We start from the raw sequence: 21856 nt of genomic DNA, 5'->3' as shown, positions 1-21856 counted from the left end.
CAGTCATTTGACTGTGGCCATGCTGGAGCACCATCTTTAGTAGTTGAACAAATTGACCATAGGGCTTATTCTTTGTAAGCCTAGTACTTATTCTATCGGTCTCTTTTGATGAACTGCTAGGTTACAGAGATGTAAACACACCAACATCAGTTGTCAAGCAATGGTGGGAGAACAAACACAGACACACACACGTTTTATAATATATACGATAACTGAGGTCATGATTTCAAATATATTCATTGTATTATGTTGTGTTGTTGCTATTGTTTAACCCCAGGTTAAACAATACATATACGATAAGCTTCTTTCAGTTTCCATCTACCAAATCCACTCACAAGACTTTGGTCGGCCCAAGGCTATAGTAGAAAACACTTACCCAAAGTCCCACACAGTGGCACTGAACCCGGAACTATGTGGTTGGGAAGCATGCTTCTTAGCACACCGCCACTCCTGCACTTATAAATATTAGGGTATGATTTGAGTAAGATTTGACTGCTATTTCTAGCAGAGCTTGAGAATCAGAATTGGAAACAATTATTGAGCTGCTGGAATCAGGGTCAGAGCTGGTAGCACTGTATCATATCCAACTAAATGTAAATTGCAATATACACTACCGTCAGAAATTAATTAGCACCCTTGATTTGCTCACCATGAAGCATGGTGGAAGTGGTCTGATGGTGTGAGGGGCGTTCAGCTACAGCGGTGTCGGGCGGCTCTATGCCGTCGAAGGCAACATCAACGCAGCAAAGTACGTTGAGATAGTACGGGATACCTCTTTGGTGGCGAGGAGTACGTGCTGGCCAGTCACCTGACCTGAACCCTATTGAGAACCTCTGGAGTCGATTGGGTAGGGATTTGAATGTGCAGCAATACAGGAACTGACACGAGCTGTTTGGGGCACTTCTTGCTGCATGAGGGGCCATCCCTGCACAGTACCTGCAGGCACTCATAGACAACATGCCGACCCGCGTAGCAGCTGTCATTGCTGCCAAAGGAGGTGCAACAAGATATTGACTAAATTTCACGATTAATAACAATTATGTGGTGTGCTGGGATATGTTTTAATAAATTTTTGATTAAAAACGAGTTCTTTCTGATAATAAGTTAATTAAATTAAGAAAATGTAAGAAAATGTAGAAATTTGAGAAGTGCTAATTAATTTCCGACGCAAGTGTAGTGCACTTAAAATTTCCAATTTTACATACACACTCATGCACAATGGACTTCTTATAGTTTCCCTCTACCAAATTTACTCAAAGGTATTAACACTTGCTCTAATCAGACCAATTTTAAGAGCTTCTATAAAGAGAGATCTCATAAAAGCAATTCTGTTTCTAAGTACATAATGTTATAAAATTTGGGTTTGGATTTTTGACTTAACTTTTACAGGTACAACATTTCTTTACAGAATTTTATAGGGATAGACTTTTCTGTAATTTACAATTTCATTTCATTTGTTTTACATCCATTTCTCCATGTTGACCTGAATTTGAGGAATACTTATTATGGGGACATTATTTTACAGCCAGATAGGACTGTGAGCTTGCAGAATCATTAGCAGGCCAGGTGAAATGCTTACTGGTATTTCGTCTGCTGCTACATTCTGAGTTCAAATTTGCCTTTCATCCTTTTGGGGTCGATAAATTAAGTAGCAGTTGAACACTTGGGTTGATGTAATTGACTCATCACCTCCCCCAAAATGGCTACCCTTGTGGCAAAATTTGAAACCATTATTCCACAACCAGATACCCTTCCTAGTTCTGACCCTTACCTGTTTGTCAAGTTTGAGAACTCAGAGCAACAGTGTAATTTGTTAATGGGAAATGTCAGCTGACATCACTGTTTTGCTCAAACAATTTTCTGCAAATTTATAGAAATTCAGCATTTACACACAAATGTGTATGTAACTATTTATATATACTTTTCTTGTCTTGTGTGTCTCATCTTCACTGTTTGTCTGTATTCCCACCAATAAATACTTATCTATATTTCCCTAGTCCTTCTTTGTCTCATTCTTTCTGGATCAATCCTTAACAACCATATTATATTTATAGTTGTCATGCAGCTAGCAATATGCAGTACTGTCCTAAGCACAGAAATTGCAATTTTTTTTCTCTGTTTGTCGTTATTTTCTCATTTCATGTCAATATTTGTCTCTTCCCCCTCTCTTTCTTTCTCCCCCCTCTCTCTCTCATACACACACACTGGGCTTCAATACAGTTTCCATCTACCAATTCTACTCACAAGACATTAGTTACCCCTAAGTACCATGCATGCAGATAGAACTCAAAACCATATGGTTACAATGTGAACTATGTATCCACACAACCATGTCTAGAGGAGTATTTAACACCAACACAACTAAAATATCTTCAGAAGTTTCTGTGCCTATTTACTTTGCTCATATTTATTAGATATTAAAATCCATATGTTTCTATAGTTATTTGAAAAACATCAAGCAGTACATGTGTCAGTGATTCAGAAGTGGTTTAATTTCACATCAATATTTGCTCAAAATAACTCTGAATTATCTCTTATGAATCATTTCAAATATTTCTATTTAGGCTGAATTTAAGCAAGAATTCCCAGAAGTTTATTAATCTAATATAGATTACTGACATTGACACAAGACTAAACATTTTGTCGAGGTCAGCTTTGCCTTCTGGGGTCATTAATCAAGTAGTAATCTAAGGCAATAAACAAGTAGACTCATTAAAGAATGGAGCAGGATGTCTTGTGGTATTTATCCTGGCTCTTTGCATTCTGAAGTTTACATCCTGCCTTGGCCTACTTAAGTGGAAGATGTATTTCGCAAACCAATTTAATAATCCCTTCTAGTTGGTTGCAAACGTTTGGGCTACGGTTTTGATTTTAGGATATCTTCTCCCCTTACACAAGTCTCAGAGGTTCTGCAAAGGGTCATAGATACTATTTTACCTACTGTCTAAGATATTAAAAAAACAAACAAACTAGGGAACAGATTATAGTGAAGCAGATTAAAGGCAAAGTTATAGGTAGTGTAAATAATAACTAGATAATGAGCAAAGATAAGATAAAACAAAAGGGACAAGTTTTAACAAAGGTTGTAAGTTTAATGCTTAAAAGGAAGGGAGAGAGTATTGACCTTTCAGATGTTAGTCCTTCATCAGAAAAGAAAAAAAAAATGATTGAGGAAAATAGAGGAAAAGAAAAGGTGGTGAGAAAGAAAGAGAGAGAACAAAATGTTTAGGGGTAAGGTAAGAATGTGGTTCTATGGAGTGCAGTTAGGTAGAGAGGAACAGATGGGGTGGTGTGTGCATGTATAGGAGGTATTCATGTATACAAATGGGCATAGCAGAAGCTTCGTTGGGAGTAAAAATAAGAGAGCAAAGAAGAGTTTGAGGATTAAAAATTCCTCAGAGATTTTAAAGGATAACTATCTATTAACTCTCTTGTTTTGGTTATGTAGGTGTTTTTATCTCATTTGAAATTTTAAAGAAATCAGTTCAAACATCTCCAACGGATCAATCATTGTTAAGTTCTTTTTACTGTGCAGCATCAAAACAACAGTCGGCAGATTCTTCAAAAAACAAGATATTTTATTTGGTGGCACTTATCAACATCGAAAACCATTTGTTTGAGTGGATTTAGGATTCAAATGAATTTAAATAATCTAAAACATTGTTATGGAGTTGCTTACGTGCAATATTTTCATTTGTTAATTACAAAGTAAAAGTAGAGGAAATTGCATTATACTTTGATTGTTGTTGTTGTTCATAATTAGTTGCTGTTTAATCCCAGGCTATCTTGGCTGAGTGAACCTATGACTAAAGGCATTCCAGCCATGACCATTTGTTCTTTCTTTTTCTATGACTACATTACTTAGTATGTCCTGCCTTGCATAAGAGAGTAAGATGTTATCTGAGGGATATTTGACTGTTGTTTGTAGCAGGTAGAGCAACATGAGGTTCCCTTGTTGTCTTGGTTCATAATTAGCTGGATTGAGATCAAAACATATTTCTGTATTTGTCCCCCTTTCCAAAAAACATCTTAATAACATTTATTAACAAATAACGAATGAGGGATACAATGAAATGAATCTTATTGGGTAAGGTTACTGTATCCCAGGCTTTTCAGCTTCGGTTTGTATACCCACTGCAGTATTCATTTGTGCAGTGTTCCTCAACAAGAAACAACTCTTATTTCTGTATGCTTATTTTCCTGTCTAATTGAGAAAGCATTCACTTAGAATAAGGAAATTTTTATTTCATGTAATATGATCTTGTATGTTATATTTATTCCAATTTTATATTCAAACGATGCTTTAATCTTGAAAAGGAAATATTATGTATCTAATTGAATTTTTCTCTTTGCTTTTTAACGGTAATTTCTAAGTTGTTGTAGGTGTTTAGTCAGTCTTTTGGTTTTAGCTTTGATGTAATTTAGATATAGAAACTGGTAAGCAAAGAGGTTTCTGATTTATTTTATAGTATTTTCATACTTTAGTTTATAGTATTTTTATAGTTCTGTTTATATCATTTTACTTTTTAGCCTTGTGATAAAGACAGCAATTTTAAAGAAAAATTTTATTTTTAATTTTGTCTTAGGTTTAATTGTTTGTGTATAACTTCTTTCTCCAATAGATATAAAAATATCACAACAGTATTGCTATAGCCTTTAAAACCCAAACTTTGTGTAAACCTGATTACTTATATAGGCTATGTATGTTGTGTGAACAAATATATGATTAGCCTTAATACAAACAGTGGAGGCTATATCAGTAGTTTTGTGTGCTTAAGAAGTTTGCTTCCCAACCACATGGTTTCAGGTTCAGCCCTTCTGCATGTCACCTTGAGCAGATATCTTCTACTATAGCCTCAGGCCAACTAAAACTTTGCAACTGAATTTTGTAGATAGAAACTGAAAAAAGCCTTGTGTGTGTGTGTGTGTGTTAGTGGTCTCCTTGTAAATGAATGTCACCATTATACAAGCAGTGTCATCTCCAATTGTCTGTGAAAACATGCCTAGCAATGGAGAAATATTAGCATGTTTGCAAACAGGAAGGGTATCTGGCCAGAGAAAGTCTGCCTCTACAAATTATGTCTGATTTGTGAGCATGGAAAAGGGGACATCAAAATAATGATGATGATTCCACTGCCCCAATTTCCAGCAGTTCAGATAGCTTCTTAAACTCATTGCTATATTTGTTATTGGATAGCAGGTCAACAATGATTAAGCAGACCTATGATTACAGATGTTCCAGTCATGACCCCCCCCTCCTATTTTTCTTTTTTGTACATCTAGAGCAACATTGTCTTATGTGTCATATCTCCTTTAAGATAGTGAAGTGTAATTGAAGATAAGACTCAATTCAACTGCTATATCTAGGAGCTTGAGTGTAGAGGCTCACTCATGAGTGTAGGATAAGCTATAACTATTTCACACAATGTGTTGGTTGTATCTGGTCGGGCGCCTCTTTTTGCCTCAGGAGAATAGGTAGAAACATTTCTATATGGAAACCAGTTTGAAAGACATGAAGCTTTCAAGCATTTCTGTTACGCACTCACAGCACATACAAAAATTTAATGGGTTTGCAAGGTGGTACATAAGTAAATATATCTACATGTACAATTTGTGTATACTTGTGTCTACGTGTGTTTATGAATCTACAGTTGTATGTATGTAATTTCTTAAGTTATTTTTTTTAATATTTTTTCCTTTGTATCCCTTTTGTATCAGATTTTAGAATTTCTTTCTTTTATTCCTTTTTCACTGTATTGCTTCCATATTTTCTATGTTAGCTTGAATGGGATGGTTTATTTGCAAATTTAGATATTTTGTATATTGTTTTTACAATTGGCTGTTTTTACAATTGGCTGTCATTCACTCAACTACAAAGTAAAACTGGGTGTGGAGAAGAATAATAGGTGAAGGATTTGTTTATGTAAAACCAAATAGGTCTCTTAGAAAATAATCCTTATGTAAAGTTTTATTTCCTTTATTTGTATCCTACTTCATGAACAATAGCATCATCAGCTACAGGTTTCTAAAGTGCCAATCACAGGTTCATTGCATTGCTGATTGCAAGAATCTCGTGGGAATGTCCTTGTAGTGTTTGGCTTTTCACCGAGTTTATATTCTTTACTGATATACATAGGTAAAAGATATACACATATCTATATCTCTATCTGTCTATAATATGTGTGCGTTTGTTTGTTTGTGTGTGTGTGTGTGTGTGTGTGTGTGTGTGTGTGTGTGGTTGTGTAGTTCAAAAGTTTACTTCTTGGGCATGTGGTTTCAGATTCACTACTGCAGTGTGGCACTGAGGCAAGTTTCTACTGCGGCCCCAAGCTTATCAAAGTCTTGTGAGTAAATTCAGACAGAAACTGAAAGAAGATTGAGTGTGTATGCACACCTGCTTCCTTGTCTTCACTTCATGTGATTGTTTCAAATGAATGTCATTCATTCTCAATCTTCTGCAAAACAGTCATATTACTTTGCTTGGCAACAGAAAGAGCATCTGGCTATAGAAATTCTGCCTCAGTAAATTCTATCTGACCCATGCAAGCATGGCAAAGTAGACATTCAAATGATGATGATATACATGTGTGTGAGAGAAAGAGAGACAGCTTCCATCTACTTTCTTCTACTTGCAAGGTGTTAGTCAATTCAAGGATATGATATATGACACTTGCCCAGTGTGCCACACATTGGAACCAAACGTGGAACTAGATGGTTCCAAAGCAAACTTTTCAATTGCACAGCCATGTCTGTGCCTGATTAATAGAATCAGTCTAGGTTTGGACAAGAATCTATCCATAATTAATCTAATCGCCCATTTAAACAAGAAATTAATCAACTAATCTGAGATAGACTCTGGTAGCAGACTTAAGATTTTCCTGATATGGAGCATAATTATTAATCTCTGTGATGTTTTCTTGGTGTGAATCTGTCATTCTACAGTGAGATATGACCTTCATCAATTTGGAAGTGATCGTATTTGAAAGTAGAGTGTGTTTGATCTGTGTTCGGTAATTGTAACCTTTGTTGAGTCAATACCAAATGCTGCTTATTCATTTAGAAGAATATAATATTCATAGTTAAACAATTTCAAACAAGAACAACAAAACTAATTCTGTTGTCCTTGTTTGAAATTAAGTGTTGAAAAATGTATTAGGTACATAACTATAAAGAAACCAATGCAGTCAGTACCCATTATGTTTTTTATATTTCTAGACAGGAAGAGGTCTTTTGGGGTGGGGATAGATAAAGATAACTAGGTGATGGATGTATTAGTTATGTTAGGGTTAGTCTCTGAATACAAGCAGCAGTCCTAATTTCAGCCGTGACCATCTCATCTTTTATTCAGATATAGTATATTTAGGGCTATACAGTGTAATATGTCCATCCCTGTGTTTTGTTTTGTTTTCTTTTTTTTTTCTTTTTTTGAGACTGTAGGGTGTAATATGAGGGTTGTTTCTAGCCGCATGAACAGTCGTATGAAGGCTTCTTCCAAGAAAGATTGGAATGTTTAAAATCAAGTATTGAAATTTTATTTATCTATTTATTGGTGAATATATAAAGAGATGTAGTTCTTTAGTTTTTTAAACTTTCATAGACTGGAGGAGGAGTGAATAGAGATAATGAGGTGAGCTTAGTACAATTAATATTCAACTTGAATTTATGTAGGTTAGTGGGTGAAAAGAAGATGAATTCTAGAAGGATGTAGTTTTGGGTTAAGAAGGATTGAGAAGTGGGGAATTGTAGAAATAATGAGATTGGTTGATCCACCAAGTGGATTGTGTTGGCTTAGAGTTAGTAAGCTTAAAGAGAAAAGATAGACTTAGAGAAAGACAGTTTAGTTGTAGATCAACTGCATCAGAGTATTGGTGAGAGATAAGGCTTATCTCGCAGGCACACAGCCATTACTAGATGCCATCAAGAATGTTTGTGGTGACAGTGTCTATTCTGAATGTAGGATCTCTATTCTAGTGTAGGTTTTATGATAACCAGTTATTAAGGGTTGGAATATTGATCTAGCTTAATAGAGAGCCTTTGTAATGTAGCTGTGGCTGTGTGAAGTACATGGATGTCTCCATAAATGTTTGTTGCCCAAGCACTTATAAAGAGCACGATGGTTTAAACTGACAGCTGTGCATAAAAAAAAAACATTACTGAGCATGTGTAGAATTAGCTTCATATTACCAAACAAAGTAAGGTGGTATTTCTTCTGACTCTTTGCTTTCTGAGTTCAGATACCACCAAGGTTAATTTTGCTTTTCATTCTTTCAGGCTTGATAAACAATAAAATAAAGTACCAGTCAAGTACTGAGGTTGATGATATTGACTAACCCACTTCCTCTCAAAATTGCTGGCCTTGTGCCAAAATTTGAAATTACTGACTGGTCAGTTTTCAGTCTTATAGCAGGCAGCATTTGTGTGCAATATAAGTTGAAAAATATCTTAGTGTGTTGAAATATAAAAAAAAAATGCTTTTAGCATGAAATATTCTGTGAAGACTTTATTGTGTGGATCTAGTCTATTTATTATTTTATCAATTTATTTAGTAGACAAGTAGTTTGTTTAAATAGAAATTATTTTAATAAAACAGAATCTCTAAGGTTAGCATATTTTTGATATTTTTGGAAGAAGCAAATTGCATTTAAGTACTGAATAAATACTCACTGAGCGTCTTTCATAAATACTATCAAACAAAATTGTCTTGAAATATTAAGGTTACTATGGAGCAGAAAACCAACTAGCTCAGATCAGATACTTTATCTTATTGTATTATGTAAATTATGATTTTTATCTGTGAGATATATTTAAAGTAAAAATTCTGAACATCTAGCCTTGAAAATCAATACATTTGTTTAAAGAATATTCAGTAGAATGTCTCTAACATTCATGACATGATGGTTGGCTTGAAGTATAAGAATTTGAGCAGAGCATTTCTGTTAATCTGTAATGTGTGCTTGCAAATCTAAGAACACATACAACCAATGTGTCATGGCGCTAATGTGATATTTCAGTATTTTAAATTTCTTGCGTCATATAATAATAGCTTACTATTAATTATAGATTTTATACTCTTTGTAAATGATGTTTTAGCAACCAAGCTATATTTTAATGTTCTCTCATGTACAGTGTATCCCTCATGTTATTAAATATAGGTGGGGTTTTTTTTTCTGTTTCTTTTGTTTTACATTTTGTTTCTCTCGTGTTTTAATTGTGTTTATTGTGTTCAGAAAATGGTGTTAGTTATTATGACTAAGAACAAGACTAGATACATTATAATCAAATTGCTACCTGCCTTTCTTTGTTCAAACTTTGCACTTCTCCTCTATTTAATTTACCTTGTGTCAATAACAAATCAGTCATTAATGTCTGTATTCATCTATAAGATGCAGGTATGGCAATCAAAGTGATTCCAGGTTCTATCTCACTGCACAGCATCTTAGGCAAATGTCCTCAACCATTGCTTTGGATTAATACAAGCTTTGTATGTGAAACTGGATTGATGGAAATTATGTGGAAACCTATCAGAAATGCAATTCATCTTGGGTGGTATACTTAATGTGTTGTCTGGTTTAATACCACCATATGGCTCTTCAGTCCATTTTGTTGTAATTATTCAGTCCTGATCTCTGGCCCGAGGCTATCAAGATCTTCCTTTTCTACTGACAATCTTGGAAGATTTGCAAAAATCTTTTGGGTAGTGACTATGCTATGGGGGAGCAGGAAACCAGTAAATACAATTTCTCCCTATGAATCCTTGTAATTAAAGCTGATGAATCAAATACTTAGGAGCAAATTTGCTCACCCAAATGAACCCTTGGTGTTGTATGGGGACCAGTATGTCAAAGTATAGTAGTATATGTTGTTTTTTAATATTTTCAGATCCTAGAGAAAAAGGCAGTGCCTCTTGGGCCTTAGTAAGACCTCTTAGACTTGTGAGATTGATGCCATTAATATCCCCTTCGAACCTTTGTTAGTTAAGAAATGAGGAAACAACTAAGCTGAGGTGGGTATTCCAGGGAGCCAACATTCTGGAAAACAAGGAACAGGTATAGAGATTTGGGAAGAACTCAAAGGGGGCAAGTGGGATGGGTGTACCTGAGTAGGTTTAGTGTAAATCCAGTCAGTTCTAAGGAGTAAAAGACATTATAGTAGCAGTAGGAAAGAAAGGGATAAGAAAGAGCACATCTATGGGCCAGAGACCGGAGCATGTCAATGAGTTATATTTTGACATTACATGTGACCACATTGTATATTCCTTGGTTTTACAGAGTTCCTCCAGTCTACTTAGCAAGTGTACTAAGATATTACCTATCATCATGTAGCTTCTTCCTCTTTAACCCTTTTGTTACCGTATTTATTTTAAGATGCTCTGTGTTTCTTTCAATTATTTTAAATATAACAAAGAATTAAGTAAAATAACTTGATTATCATTAAGCTAGTGTTGGGAACATAAATTGTAACTAAGATTTGGTGGAAGATTTTAATTCAGAACTTTTGAAAACAAAACATTTGTACTACAGGGTCACAGCTGGTTTCAGCCGGGTTGGTAACGAAAGGGTTAAGCCATGATGCAGCTTCTGTACTGCCACTCAAATTCCTAGAAATAGCAACCAGATACCCTTTGGATAACACCCATCACTCTTTCTTTCTAGGAGTGGGGCAGCAAAGCAACAACATGGACACTTTGGATCAAGTCATTCTTGCTTGTGAGACCTGAACAATAAAGAAAAAAAGATGAAATTGTCTAGACTGGAACATTTTTGATCAGTCAGCTTGGTCAGAACTGACCTGGGTCTAAACAACAGTAACCTATTGCTTTTAGTTTATTGATTTCTTTCAAATTAAAAAAAAAAAAAAGAATTGAGGAAGTCTTTTACAACTGAAATAACTAAATTATCTAAATTTAGTCTTGTTGTTTCAGTAGGTCAAAATGTTTCCATTGTTTTTCTTTGTGCAATTGGTAATTTTTTCTTTTCTTTTTTCATTCTCTTTTTCAGCTTTTAATATGGAACAGGAAATCCCTGACTATGATATGGATAGTGAGGATGAAGCCTGGTTAAATGAGCAGGCAAAGAAGATGGAGATAACACCTCTTAAATTTGAGGAAATGTTAGACCGATTAGAAAAAGGAAGTGGTCAACAGGTACTTGCTGCTTGCTCAGCCATATTAATATTTTCTTTTTACTAGTTAATTATATGTCACCTATCTTATTTTTCTTCTGTGCATTTTTCTCCATTTTGTTCAAATTCACTTCTGATTTTTTTTTTTAATCATCATCCAAACACAAAACAGCTGACTTATAAATCTCTCTCTCTCTCTCTCTCTCTCTCTCTCTCTCTCTCTCTCTCTCTCTCTCTCTCTCCTCTCTCTCTCCCCTCTCTCTCTCTCTCTCTCTCTCTCCTCTCTCTCTCCCCTCTCTCTCTCTCTCTCTCACACAACTGTTCATTCATCCCAGAAATTTTGGACAGGACCACTAGAGCACTGCATCTGGTAAACTATTTGTGGTGCTGTTCTAATCTTATCTTCTCAAACTGGAATTCTTCTTGACTATTTATTTTTTCTTCTGTGTCTGTTTTGATCAGCTTTAAATAATTTTGATGTTGCTGCTCAGGTGCACATGCACTTCTAGTGTAATCTTTTTCTCTAATTCAAACCACAAAAAAAAAAAAAAAATCCAGGAACTCTGATTTCAGCTTATGAAACCAAACCACAATTAAAGGAATGCTTAAATGGAATTATTTATTAGTCAGACATATAACTAGGAATGTAGCACAAGTGAATGCAAAGACCCAGTCTTTGGTGACACAATGGTAATAATAATAATAACAAACAACTACAACAGCAACAATAAAAGAAATCCAAGCTGATGATACTTCCTCAATATTCAAATGAAAGGGAAACATCAACTGCCATTTGCAATCATTTGCAAACTTGCTACCTATTCTTCAAAATATCAATTTTTTATCTCATTGATTCAGCCGACATCCTCTCAGAAAAGAGTTATTCCCTCTGACTTCCTCTCATCCATTAAATACTTTCAGCTCAACTGCTTTGATAAAGATGAATTTTTTATGAAGTTTGAATTTAGAAAACTAAACTTGCACATTATTGTGATAATTGGGGGAAATTATATTGTCTCTGTTTTGTGTACATGGAGAGAGAGGTGGGGTGGAGAGAAATAGCCATTAACTAGTTTAATATCACTATCTGGCCCTTGGGTGGCTTTAGTAGAGTCTTCTCTATTGCAAGCATTTGGACCAAGTTTCTGGAGCCTGAAAATAAATGGACATCTTGGTGCATTGCTTCTTATTGTAGCAACCATTAAACCTTTAGCATTCACATTATTCTATCAAATGTAATGCTTATTTATTTACATTGATTTGAATTAATTAGGCATTGTCCTATAGTTTTGAAATTTCACTGATGTCATATTATCATCATCATCATCATCAAACATCCATTGCCCATGCTGGTATGGGTTGGATGGTTTGACCAGGGCTGGCAAGCTGGAAGGCTGCACCAGACTCCAGTCCAATTTGGCATGGTTTCTACAGCTGGATTCCCTTCCTAATACCAACCAATCTAAGAGTGTAATGGGTGCTATTACATGCTACTGGCATGAATGCCATTTGCGTAACACCAGTATTTATCACAAATGTGATTTTACTTGGCTTGATGGGTCTTCTTCTCAAGCACAGGTCTTGGTCATTCATCATTGCTTCTATGAGGCCCAAAGCTTGAAGATCATGCTTCACCACTTTGTCCCATGTTTTCCTGGGTCTGCTTCTCCCACAGGTTCCTTCCACAGCTGTCCTTGTCCATACACATCACATGACCATACCAATGCAGTCATCTCATGCACGCCACATCTGATGCCTCTTATGCCCAACTTTTCTCTCCTATGAAGGAGAAGCTTTTTGTTGCCAGCAGAGGTAGGAGCTCTCTGAACTTTGCCCAACCTATTCTTATTCTCACAGCTACAGTCTTGGAGCATCTACCTCTGCTACTAACTTGGTCACCTAAATAACAGAAGCTATCTACTACCTCTAGCTTACCCTCCCCACTTGGCAGTTGATGGAGTCTATTTTATGTACATTTTCAGTGTTTATTGTACCTGTGCATCTTCCACACACACACAAAAGTTATTTTCCCTGTTAACCTTCCTCTGATATTGATGTACCTCTCATGTGTCCATAGCTTACACCTAGGCCATAGTTTCAACCTAGGCTTTTTCCACAAATAGAACAGGGCCATCTACTCAAAAACATTCCTATACATGGCTTGTACAGCTCTCACCAACCACTCATCTATCCCCAGTTTCCACATTGACCACAAGATATATATATATATATATATATATATATATATTTATATATTTATATATAGTGTAAACAGAGTTAGCGATTATAATAACCAACTAAGGGATAAGTGTCTGTATGTACTGTCTGTATGTACTCCAGGCATTGGTGTGCAGGCACACTATGCACATAGAGCGCAGGTAACAACAGGATAAACAAGAGTTTATCAGGAAACAAATATAAATAATCAGAAAATGGAGAAAACCTCAGATTAACAAACACATCGGTTGGACCACATTTATAGCTTATTTTTTAAATACAAAAATAAGCTATAAATGTGGTCTAACCAATATGTTTATGTGCTTTTTAATCTGAGGCCTTTCTCTATTTTCTGATTTATATATATATATAATATATATATATATTATACGCACACATACATCTAATCAGAAGGTGAGAGCTAATGATGCTCAATATAGAAAGCTCATAGTAGTGCTCAGATAATTTGAACCTAAACTGTGAAATCTTTATCAGGGACTAGGTCCATGGGATAAAGAGTGGCAGTAAGAGAAACCCAGGTGAGCTGGTATGGAGATAGTGATGCAGATAAATATATATATATATATATTTTTGTATGTACATGTGTTTTTCTTCTGAATACAGTTATATGTATTTGTTATATGAATATAGTTATATCTATCTATCTATATATCTGTCTGTCTGTCTGTCTGTCTATCCATCCATCCTTCCTCCCTCCCTCCCTCCCTCTGATATGGTGATCCTATCAAGTGCAGATTTCTAAATGCAGAGGTCAAGGGGTTGGTGGACATATTTGACGCTTCATGGTACATGGTGATGGCAGAACTAATCCCTATCAACTTAGACAAGGTCTTTTGGGGATCTACATAGTTCTTGAATGTGTATCATCAGCATAGCTTCAGCAAAGGTTGGAAAACTTTACTGCTGCATTTCTACTATGCATGGTCAGGAATAAATGCTAAGGTAGTCTTGACAAGATTTAAACTCAGTACTGGAAACTGTTTCAAACTTCAACAACATGATCACTCAAGTATAGTATGTGTAGTGTGTGATACAGAATTACAACCTTACACATAAGAAGCTAGTACCATATTCACTAAGCTGTTGAGACTCTCCAGATTATTGTTTACCAAATCTTAAGTTTGGTTAAAATTGAACAATTGACAGCACATGGATACCGATATGGCTGTGTGGTTAAGAAGTTTACTTCTCAAACATGTGGTTCTCATCCATGTGGCACTGTGGACTTGTATACCACCACAACCTCAGATTGACCAGTAGCCTGCAAGCTTGCAGTAGCCCCTTATAGTATTTTCCGGCATACAAGTCAGTATAATATGTATTGTAAACAGTAAAACATCGTCACTTGTCTTTCCAAACCCTGCTGCATTTCACATGGAATTTAGAATCCTCCGAAGTTGTGTAGGTGTGTAAGTCTTTTTTTTTCTCTTCTTTTTTTTTTGCTCTAAATTTTGGTCTAAAGAATCTAACTTTTATATTGGAAAATATAGTGTCTGTGTATGTATGTATGTATGTACTTTTTGTTAGTGTATATTAGCAAAACATGTAAACATCATTGAGAAAACCACTTTGGGGCAAAAATACCCTGTGGCATTTGTTCCACTTGTGTTACAGAGACACTCCCTTGCTACTCTTTAAAGTGTAGTGAACTAGTGATTGTTCCATTGAAAGTCGTGTCACAAATAATACTGTAGCTCACAAACAGTTATATAAAATATTCAGGAAATGCAATATAATTAACATTCCTAATCCTGTTTCTTACTTTAGTGTATAAATGTTTCCTTTCATTTTTCAAAATGAAGATTATGGGAGATTTAGCAAAAATACCAATGACTTTTTTTTTTCTTTTGTATATTTAACATAGCTGATGTTTATGACACTACTATAGATTCTTATGTAAAACTATGATTGAGTAATTTCAGTAAAATTTTGTTGAAAAAATATTAAAAATAGAAGTTTCATTTTTAATCATTGCTATTATGAAATATTTATTTGCTGGGAGGTTTTCTAGGGAGAGTGGTTGCTTATAGTTTGTATTATTGCTGTTTATTTATTTTATTTATTCTTCATTCTGCACAGGTTGTTACACTTCAAGAGGCAAAACTATTACTGAAAGAAGATGATGACTTGATTATTGCTGTGTATGATTACTGGTTAAACAAACGATTACGAACTGTAAGTCGAAATATAGAAATACTTCTTTGTGTTTTGCTTTCTCAAGAAATATTCTTTTATTCTTTTACTTGTTTCAGTCATCTGACTGCTGCCATGCTGGAACACTGCCTTTAGTTGAACAAATCGACCCCAGGACTTATTCTTTGTAGGCCTAGTACTTATTCTATTGGTATCTTTTTGCCGAACCAAGTTATGGGGACATAAACACAGTAACACCGGTTGTCAAGCGATGGGGGTGGGGGGTCAACAAACACACAAGGCTTTGGTCAGCTGGAGGCTATAGTAGAAGACACTTGCCCAAGATGTCACACAACGGGACTGGACTGAACATGGAACCATGTGATTGGTAAGCAAGCTACTTACCACACAGCCACTCCTGCATCTGTAAATAGTCTATAAATAAAATTTGAATTTGTGGCTTTTAGGCAATCCATGTAAGTAACTGTGCTTTTCATGTTAACTATTCACATGGAATTGACTGAAAAATAGATTTTTAAAGATACTCTTCCATTTTTAATATTAATGATATTAATGTTTTCCTTAATATTAATATTAATGATATTAATGTTTTCCTTATGAGCATTAGGGAAATGGTTTTTCTCTCACCCCTTCACTCTCACAGAATTGGTTATGTTGCATTGTGAGATGGATCATTACAGACTGTTTACCTTGTCCTTGTCTTCACAAATGGAGAAGGATTGAGCAAGACTCTAGCAAACCCTTCTCAAAGAAAAGCTGATATGCTACTCAAACTCTCAAGAGACAGGCCAGTGTGCATAGATACATGGAATGGAAATAAAGAAAAAAGTTATTCTTAAGCCCCAAGACATCCTTGATTCCAACCTTGGTTATCCTGCCTTTCTCAAGAATTATATATCTAGGGCTACATTATTTAATATGTCCCTGCATGGCTCAGTGGTTAGAGCGTCGAGCTTACGATCGTGAGGTTGTGAGCTCGAATCCCGGACCGGGCTGCGTGTTGTGTTCTTGAGCAAGACACTTTATTTCACGTTGCTCCAGTTCACTCAGCTGTAGAAATGAGTTGCGACGTCACAGGTGCCAAGCTGTATCGACCTTTGTCTTTCCCTTGGATAACACTGGTGGCGTGGAGAGGGGAGGCTGGTATGCATGGGCGACTACTGGTCTTCCATAAAACAACCTTGCCCAGACTTGTGCCTCAGAGGGTAACTCTCTAGGTGCAAACCCATGGTCACTCATGACCGAAGGGGGTCTTTACCCTCTTTTTCAAGATTGTAGGGCGTAATTTGAGGAAAATTTAGGTGCTATTTCTGACAGATTGAATGACTACATAGAAGTTCCTTCATTGGTTTATACATTTCTTTCGTGTAATTGTTTGAGCTGATGACTAACTAAAAATTAATCACTCAGCTGTGAAATGGGAGTGTGGTATGATATTTCAGTAATGTACTTCATCTTTAACACAGCATAAAACTTAACAATGAAGTTTCAAACCTTATCCTGTCCAATTTGTAATCCAACGCCTCATCCACCTTGGTATTCATACCATTATATGTTACAAATAAGGTTATTGTGTTCGTTTATTTTTCTACCGCCACAAAACAGAGTTTCAGTTGCTGGTAGTTTTCACAGCAATAATCTAATACTAAAGTGACAGATTTAACCCTTTTAACATTCAAATTAATTTATGAAATTTTACACTTATTATTTATTCCCATTGTATTGAATTAGTCATGTTTTAAATTTGTAGCTTCATAATTTCAAATGGTGTGATTGTTTACTTTTAGAATGACATTGTAGGCTAGGTGTGAGAGGTCAGATCTGGCTGGTTTGACCTTAAAACAGGTAGAATATTCTGGCCAGATATAGTCGGTTTAAATGCTAAAGGGTCAAACTGAAACAAATTCTATTACATCTATAAGCCATGCATGAAGACACATAGGATAGTCATTAGAGCAGTGCTTTTCAAACTTTCAAACATTCCACTGGCTCGAGGAACCCCTGTGCAATAAATGCACACATATCTGCACAGGAGATTTTAGCATTTTTGTAACTTCTTGCGGACCCCCTGGACTGTACTTGCGGAACCCTGGTTGAAAACCACTGCATTAGAGTATTGCACTCAGGTTCACAAGATTGTGATTTCGATTCCTAGACTGGGCAGTTTGTTGTGTTCTTGAGCAAAACACTTCACTTTATTCTGCTTCAATTCATTCAGCTGTAAAATGAGTTACCTGGTGATGGACTGGTATCCCATTCAGTAGGAATGTTGTGATCTTGGTCACTTATACACCATGGAAACCAAGTAACCAGCCCCTTGAGCCCTAGGACTTGAAATAGTAATGTCCAAGGGGTTTACTTTTTCTATAGGCTTTGTGCATTATCTGTCTTGCTCCACACACTCTATTTTGGGTGTCACTTGTCACTTTCAAATTGAACCATTATAAATAGGAAAGTTATCTTATTCATTTTTTTAAAAATAAGATAATGAATGGAAAGGAGGCAGTGACCATAACATTTGTAGGTTAGTGTACAGAAAAATTATCATCATTTTTTATATCTGTTTTTCTATGATGATACAGGTTGAACAGGACTTCTTGAAGTAATGTTTATGGCCAGAGGCCCTTTCCCTTGCTAACCCTTTTAGTTTCATCTTACTGCACACTGGGATATGATGTTTTTATTCTAAAACTAGGATACACTCAACGATATCTTGACAGTAAAAATATTTTGAGTCAGAAATACATATGCAAATATAATTTTCAAATACTATCCCACAGACAAAGAAAAATAGATGTGAAACAAAGCAAAAATAAAATAGGTATAACAATATTTCAGATATGTAATTATAATAAATATTCTACTGTTGTGTTTTGTTCCTGAATTGTATCAAAATTTTGAATTATAACCTATTAGTTTATAAAGAAAAGTAATGGTGGGAGAAATAGAAATAGAAACTTTAAATATATTCTTGTACTTGCACTAAGATCTTTTAATATTATATTTTATTCTTTTATTGGTTTCACCTACGTGGCCATAATGGAGCACTGCCATGATATTTTTCAAATACAGTGGCACAACATTTCATTTACCGTTAATTTTTGATACTTTATTGTAAATAGACCCTCTGCTTAGGTTTCCATTTACTGAGATATTTAAGTGCTCCACAAGCTTTGTTGATACATACTTTACATCTGACTGTGTAGAGGTGTGCGAAGGAATTTACTTGTTTTATCTAGCTTGCAAACAACCAAGTAATTGTCCCTTCCAATAAAGATGAATTCTGTTTTTCCAATGTTCACATAAGAGTTCAATGTCTTCTGATACATCCTCCAGATTGTGATGTAAGGTAGTAGCTTCTGCAGTTACTTCTGACATTAATGCTAAGTCATCAGGGTAATCTGCATTTGTTATTGTTCAGATCTGGAATTTCTTGATTTTTGTGAGGGTGAAACTAAACTCCTTGTAATCTATTGAAGTGCAGGGGACTTCGTTGAGACAGTATAAAATAAGAAAGGTGTGAGAGTGACTCCCTGTAAAGTAACAAAAATGTTGGGAAAATCTGTTTTCCTATCAGGTCTCTAATTAAAATCTTAGCTTGTAAAGCATTATTACATTATATTTCTTGAGGGGTGCCTTAGAATGGTAAATTATGCTTCTCTATGAACTAAAATCAAAAGCTTTTGAGAAGTCTAAGACTAACAAAATAGCAGGAAGATTCTAACTTCTTCTATACAGTAGTTGACTATGTTGTTTTATGGCTCTTTCACCTGATGCTCACCAAAAGACTTGAATAATAAAATAATAATAATGAAATTATTGTATACAGTGCTCAAGTGCACCACAACTTGTCAGACAGTGCATATAAAGCACATGCAGTAATGTACAAATGTCTGGAAAGCGAACAATGCATGAGTCAGATACATGCTTGTGTGTGTATGGAGGGGAGAAAATCAGGTGTAGTGTTGGCGAATCTCAGGAAGCATGGAAGTTTTGAAGGATGCAGTGCTCCAACAACTAACAACTGATGCCGGCAGTTTGTTCCATGCTTCAGCAACTCGCAGCGTGAAAAAATGTTTCCTAATGTCATGGGAGCTGTGCTGTTTTCTGACTTTGTAAATATGTCCACGGGTGTTAGATGGGTGGAGTTTGAAAAGGGTGTTTTCTGACTTAGTAAATATGAAGTTTTGCTAGACGCCACCTACACATGCATGCTTCAAACTATTTTGAGTTGGTCCTGGAAAGAACACCCTACCAAAGAAATTTTATACAATTAGCTACAAAAATTATTATATATAATTAAATAAAGAAGAGTTTGTTTTGCTGGCCACCGCTGGACATTGGGCAGCTCAACTTGGTTGTAATCACATTGGTCATCCTGCAAACTCACACATCAATCAGTTAACCGATAATACTGGATGTCACCAAGAGAAATTATTACATGTCACAGAAGGTAGAGATAGGGAGGGGGGAATCGGGGTCATGAGAACCCAAGCAAGCTCGACCTAATGATAATGATATTGTAGATCAATCGCTCTATTACTTAACTAATCCCTTCTCTACCAGTAAAATGTTCAGTAATTGCTTGCATCTCAGATGTCATCAGTGAATGCGTTTGATAAACTCCCTTAAAATAATTATCTTTCAACTCCGGTAATTAAGAAACTTTTTTGTTATTATTTATGTTCAATATTCTTAAAATCCCAGTGTGAATTCTAAAAGATAGATTTATCAATAAATTGAATTTTTTCTTTCATCAATAAAATGATTCTTTTTCACAGATGAACCAAAACATATTAATTCAAATACTCTTTAGATTGCTTTATTATGTAATTTGAAAATTTCTATTCAAATTAATTCATAAATGATTATTTTTGTTTGGTTTTAAATTATTTCCCTTCTGGAAATTCAATTTCCTTCAGAATTAACTTCATTTGTATTCAATCCTTGCTTTTACAGCAACATCCATTAATACTTCAAGTGAAAACTGAGAAAAGAGATGGATCAACAACCAATAATCCATATGTAGCTTTTAGACGAAGAACTGAAAAGATGCAAACCCGAAAAGTAAGAGCTAATTTTTCATTTTGGTTTTCTTTTGTAAATAATAGCCCTTTTTTGTTATTTTTGCAAATATATATTTTATTGATTATTCCCATGAGTAATTACAATATTTGTTCTCAAAATAAAGAAAAAGGTTTATTGATTGAAAGTATATGTCTCCCCTTTCCCTATTTTAATTATTTTATATTAATTGCATAATTTTTTTCCCCTTCCAGAATCGAAAAAACGATGAAGCATCTTATGAAAAAATGTTGAAGTTAAGACGTGATCTTTACAGGGCTGTGTAAGTATAGAATTAAATGCCTGAGAAAATTTTGAACTATTCAACTTTCAAAGGCAGTGAGCCAAAACGGTTGTAGTCTAATGACTGAAAGTGATTAAACAATAAAAGAATTTAGAAATTAATAATTTTCTAATATTTACATCTACAATGGTCTTGCTGTTCATGAGAAAAGTGCCATTTGTTTGCAGTGCATTGCAAAAGCATTTCTGGGCTTCTTTACATGTCTTGATATGTTGCATGGTTTTTGTAAACAAAAGCCTCCTTCACTTGAGATCATTTGCTTCTAGTTCTATGCACAACCATTCCCAGACTCTTTGTTGTTTGACAGACTGGGAGATTATTACCTTGGTTGGATATAGATGAGGTTTCCAGATATAGAAAACTCTGTCCCAACATACATTCATCTGACTTATGCAAGTTTGGAAAAGCAGATGTTAAAACAATGATAATTATGAAGCCTATATTTCAATTGACTTGATTTGAAATACAGATCTCTATTTTTAAACTAAGGAGAATAATGTACTTGCCACTAATGCTCATCTATCTCTGAAGATGACATCAACAATTCTGAAAAAATTATCTTAATAAAGACTTGTTAAATTTTTTTTTATTATTATTCCTATTTCCTTATGAAATAACTCCTATTCCAAAATCTAGTTCAGCACATATAAAATATATTAATGAAACTAAAATGCTGTGACTGAAGTTCTTCAGAATCTTTCTCACTTATTCTTCACAAGTGCAAAAACATGGTGATGTTCATTGAAAATGTCCACATAGTTAAATTTTTTCCTTGGAGTTAAATTTAGCTTGTCACAATTGTTCGAGCATGCCACCTCACCAATGCAGTGCTGAGCACTTATTCTCACTGTTTGTTATTAACATACATGTATATATTTTGGATCATGTACTGAAGAATGACCTCATGAAGCTGAACCTTTCAAGTGAGATGACAAAGGGCTGAGATACCTGGTGCCTGGCTATACTCAAGAAGAT

At 35.1% G+C, this 21856-nt stretch overlaps 1 protein-coding gene across 1 annotated transcript in view; it reads left to right on the top strand.

Annotated features, from left to right (window-relative positions):
* Positions 1-21856, top strand: part of LOC115213115 (enhancer of polycomb homolog 1-like) — a 149088-nt gene that overhangs the window by 101358 nt on the left and 25874 nt on the right. Inside the window, exons 3-6 of the mRNA XM_029782043.2 lie at positions 10998-11143; positions 15439-15534; positions 20473-20580; positions 20793-20860. Of these exons, the coding sequence (XP_029637903.1) occupies positions 10998-11143; positions 15439-15534; positions 20473-20580; positions 20793-20860 (418 nt within the window). The remainder of the gene's footprint in view (positions 1-10997; positions 11144-15438; positions 15535-20472; positions 20581-20792; positions 20861-21856) is intronic.

The sequence above is a fragment of the Octopus sinensis genome, linkage group LG6 (genome assembly GCF_006345805.1).
Source record: "Octopus sinensis linkage group LG6, ASM634580v1, whole genome shotgun sequence".
Classification (NCBI taxonomy): Eukaryota; Metazoa; Mollusca; class Cephalopoda; order Octopoda; family Octopodidae; genus Octopus; species Octopus sinensis.
This window is presented reverse-complemented; position numbering and strand designations above follow the sequence as displayed.